We start from the raw sequence: 4,024 nt of genomic DNA, 5'->3' as shown, positions 1-4,024 counted from the left end.
CCAATATGTCTTCCCTATGAGGTGGAAAATTGGGCACCTCGGATCAACTCGCCAATCCGGCTCTGTGTGTCTAAACGCTCGCAGCTTGCCGGCAAAACGGCCCAACATTCGCGGAAAATCTGGCAGTGTAAAAGGGGCCAATAACATTTATTACGATGCAGTATTATTGCGATTTTAATTATGTTGTGATATGCTGCGTATTGCAATAAATACATTGCGATTTATTACGTTTTTTTCAACAGTGTATCATCTGTTTTATTTCATAAGATAAAGTCTGTTCATCTCATTTTAGCCATTTTTATGCAGCACAAAGATGTGTCTTGTAGACTGAAAAAGCAACTCATTGTATTGTTCTCATGGGCTACATTTTAATTTGCATTTGCAATATTAGTAATTTAAAATCGATACTTGGCACTGTGTGGCAATACAATATTTGCACTAAAAATATCGTGATACTAAGCTGCATCAATTTTTTTCCCCCCACATTTTCGGTTGCCGTTCTTCTTCTTTGAGTTAGCTGCTAACTGCTAGCAGCTGCTTTTTCATCAAGACCTCACACCCGTGCCGCCCATGATCCTGTTGTGTTTATACAGACACCGTTATGGCACTTTTACTACCTCTATGTGCGGCTCAGAGGCGAGACAACTCTGTCCTCTCATTCCGCGATTGCGAGGCGGAGTATCAGCGGGAAATTCCGTCTTGCAGAGGCAGTGCAAAAGAGACTTCTGAAACTGCAGTAGTGTGGTCTTTAGAGTGCGAGGCTTCTATCAGGACACATATTGTAAGCATATGCCCGCATACAGTACGACACTGAGATGAGCTACAGAGAAATGTGCGTGTAACATCAAAGGCCTCTATGGGTGTGTAACATTTGCCGCCTCCCAGGCAGAAAGTGTCGGAATGTGCTCTTGTGTGGAGAAACAACTTGACTCAGTGGTGACTCATGCTGCAAAGCTGCTCGGTGTAGCAGTCAGTGCTGCCATAGCAACCAGCGAAATACACTGTATGACTCCCTGCAACACCCAAACACAGAACACATGTGTCCAGTATGAAGGAAAACACAGGATACCGTGGCTGGTGGTTGTGGTCAGAGGTAGTCAGTGAAAAGCAGATAAATACTGTCGCTGATCAGCTGATCTGTTTCTGCGTTCCTGTGAATCAGTTTCATGTTGTCCTGTTACTCCAGCAGGCGAAACTGTCGCTTCCACTGTTGGTTTGTAACGGTGTTCCTTGTGTCTTCCACACACAGATTTTTTTGACCTGTCCGATGCTCTCGATGATGTCAAGCCAGGTGAGTGACTTTCTCTGTGGAAGAACATTTTAGAATCACATTGGGCATGATGTTGATGTTTTTTGGGGCCGTTTTGTTTGAGCACTCCTATTCCTATTGGATGCTACTTGACGTGCTCCACCCACCCGAACACAGTTGCAGACCAAGTAAAACCCCTCATGGCGACGGCATTGTTGATGGCAGTGGCCCGCCAGCAGGACAATGCACCATGCCACACCACAAAAACTGCTCAGGATTGACCTGAGGAACGGCACAAAGAACCTAAGGCATCGACCTGATCTATAAATACCCCAGATCCCAACCTGATCGAACATTTGAGGGACGTGCTGGTGCCGATCCATGGTGGGTTCTTCTTGGATCGGACTTTGAGTCTGTAGGTTGCGAGGTGGGGTACCAGCACGTCCCACACATGTTTGATCAGACTGGGACCAAGGAAATTTGGAGGCCAGAGGTGAGGTCTTTGTCACCGTCCTCGGACCATTCCTGAGCAGTTTTTGTGGTGTGGCATGCTGCATTGTCCTGCTGGGTTGGCCACAGCTACTGGGGAGTGCCGTTGCCATAAGGAGGGGGGGGTACATGGTCTGCACTGGTGTTCAGGTGGGTGGATCAAATGTAAGAGGAACAGTGGGGGTCATGAGGGTGCTGGATAGAAATGTTAACATGCTGTCAGATAGTAACACGACCTCCTTGTTTTTGTTCCTCAGCAACTCCGAAACCAGAGCAACCAAAGGCCCCAGAGAAGCCGAAAGATGATGGTTTGTATCCTTTCCTTTCACCTGTCTCAGAATACCAACGTTACTTAAAAATGGGAGGGACGCGTTCCCTGTGGAGGTTGTTTTCTTGTGTCCTGGTCAGACAGGAAAGTCTGGCTGATGTGTGTCCTCTGCAGCAACCTAAAGGAAGCTGACATTTACAAAGATTAAAGTAGCATGTACATATCAGACAATGGCTCCTATTACTCAGACCACAACACCTTATACAAACTGCACCAGTCCCACTGCTGGCTGCATCGACCACGATGCAAACATGACACAGATGCTGTCATGCAGAGGGTGGTTATGCTACTTGTGGTTGTCTCCTGTCGTACCTCTCTCTCCTCACGTTTCCTGTCTAATCTTGATTAAAATCACATTGATATTGAAGATGAATATAAATATTGTTTCATCAGTGTCTAAAGTTTGTGTATTTGTGTATTATAGGTGGCTTTGAACTTGATTTGGGGGATGCTCTGGGTCCAGGTAAAGCTGTTTGACAGTCTCTCTGATATGAAATTACAAATGATTCTAACTAGTCTCTTTAGTGTATAATTACCTGAAAATAAGACTCGTGTTTTCCGTAGAATGAGCTGTTCATATTTGATCGATGCAGGCCTGTCAAGCTTTAGATTTCTCCGCATGTTGGGGCTGCACCAAGAGCTTTTTATATACTTAATTGTTGATGCCGATAATGTCTCACAGATCCCACAGACCCCCCAAAACCTGCCAAACCTACCGTGAAGCCACCGAAGAGCGGAGGAGGTGAGTCTACATAGTTTCAACTCACTTATCAGCTCTTTGGGTTCTTGATTTAAGTGGATGCTGAAGAAGAAGGCGGTAAAGCATCCAAATGTCCGCACTTCACCGCGCTTGCAGGCTCGCTAACTTTCTGGGCGCGTTCCCAGGAAGTCTGGCAGTGCTGAGGGCTCCAAATCCACAATTCATCCCGTCCACATGGGGCCTCAAGCGGACTTTCGGCAGACGTCCAGAGAGTCCGCTTGGGGTCCAGACTTCACCCTCAAATCATTGTAATACGGATGTGACGTTGTGGGTTTTTCAACTGCGGAAAAAGACCTCATGAATGTGTAAAATAGTTATTGATAGTTAGGTCTATTAAAATGTTACTTGAATTGTGTAGACCAGAAATAATATTCAGCCACATCATGATACAGAGAGATGTAGAAGTACAGGCTGTAGAGGGACTGAAAATACAGTTTCTGCGAGGGCTCATGGTGCGTTCGTTTTGTACTCAGAAGTCGGAAGTGGGAATGACGTCACCTCCGAGTTGACAACAGTTTTTGCTTTCTAGTTGACAATGGTGGACAAGTCGGAAAAAACATGGACGCCCGCAAGAAAGCCTTTGTTGCCCTTGCACTTTCGGAGCATCATGCTCATTTTAAAACATGAAAGAAAAAAATGAATGCAAATTTGTCGCACACTAGCGAGTATGTGTAAAAAAAAAAACTCACTCCTATGTCACTTACTGTACCTGCTTGAAAAAGAAATGACATGTGTGAGGTGGTTAAGTGGTTAAGGACCTTTGCTGGATGTCGTACCTCTCTCTCTCCTCACGTTTCCTGTCTAATATTGATGAAAAATCACATTGATATTGAAGATGAATGTAGATATTGTTTCATCAGTGTCTAAAGTTTGTGTGTTTGTGTATTATAGGTGGCTTTGAACTTGATTTGGAGGATGCTCTGGGTCCAGGTAAAGCTGTTTGACAGTTTTTTTGTATCATGAAACCACTTTATCTTATCTTACTATATAATGACGAAAACTCTGTGTGTGTTCCACGTTTTTCTCCTCACTGACTTGGTCAATCCATGTGAAATTTGGCACAGTGGTAGAGGGTCATGCGAGGATGCCAATGAAGCAATATTACATCAATTGGCCAAAGGGGGGCGCTATAGCAACCGGTTGAAATGTCAAACTTTGAATGGGCATATCTCATGCCCCGTATGTCGTAGAGACATGA

At 44.9% G+C, this 4,024-nt stretch overlaps 1 protein-coding gene across 2 annotated transcripts in view; it reads left to right on the top strand.

Moving 5' to 3' along the window:
* Positions 1-4,024, top strand: part of cd99 (CD99 molecule) — a 22,126-nt gene that overhangs the window by 4,334 nt on the left and 13,768 nt on the right. For both annotated transcript variants that reach the window (XM_050063577.1, XM_050063578.1), the window contains exons 2-6: positions 1,250-1,291; positions 1,996-2,046; positions 2,491-2,529; positions 2,749-2,808; positions 3,718-3,756. In XM_050063577.1, coding sequence (XP_049919534.1) covers positions 1,250-1,291; positions 1,996-2,046; positions 2,491-2,529; positions 2,749-2,808; positions 3,718-3,756 — 231 coding nt within the window. The remainder of the gene's footprint in view (positions 1-1,249; positions 1,292-1,995; positions 2,047-2,490; positions 2,530-2,748; positions 2,809-3,717; positions 3,757-4,024) is intronic.

Source organism: Epinephelus moara, chromosome 15, assembly GCF_006386435.1.
Source record: "Epinephelus moara isolate mb chromosome 15, YSFRI_EMoa_1.0, whole genome shotgun sequence".
In the NCBI taxonomy this organism is placed as follows: Eukaryota; Metazoa; Chordata; class Actinopteri; order Perciformes; family Serranidae; genus Epinephelus; species Epinephelus moara.
The sequence above is the reverse complement of the archived record's forward strand: the minus strand, read 5'-3'. Positions and strand labels throughout refer to the sequence as shown.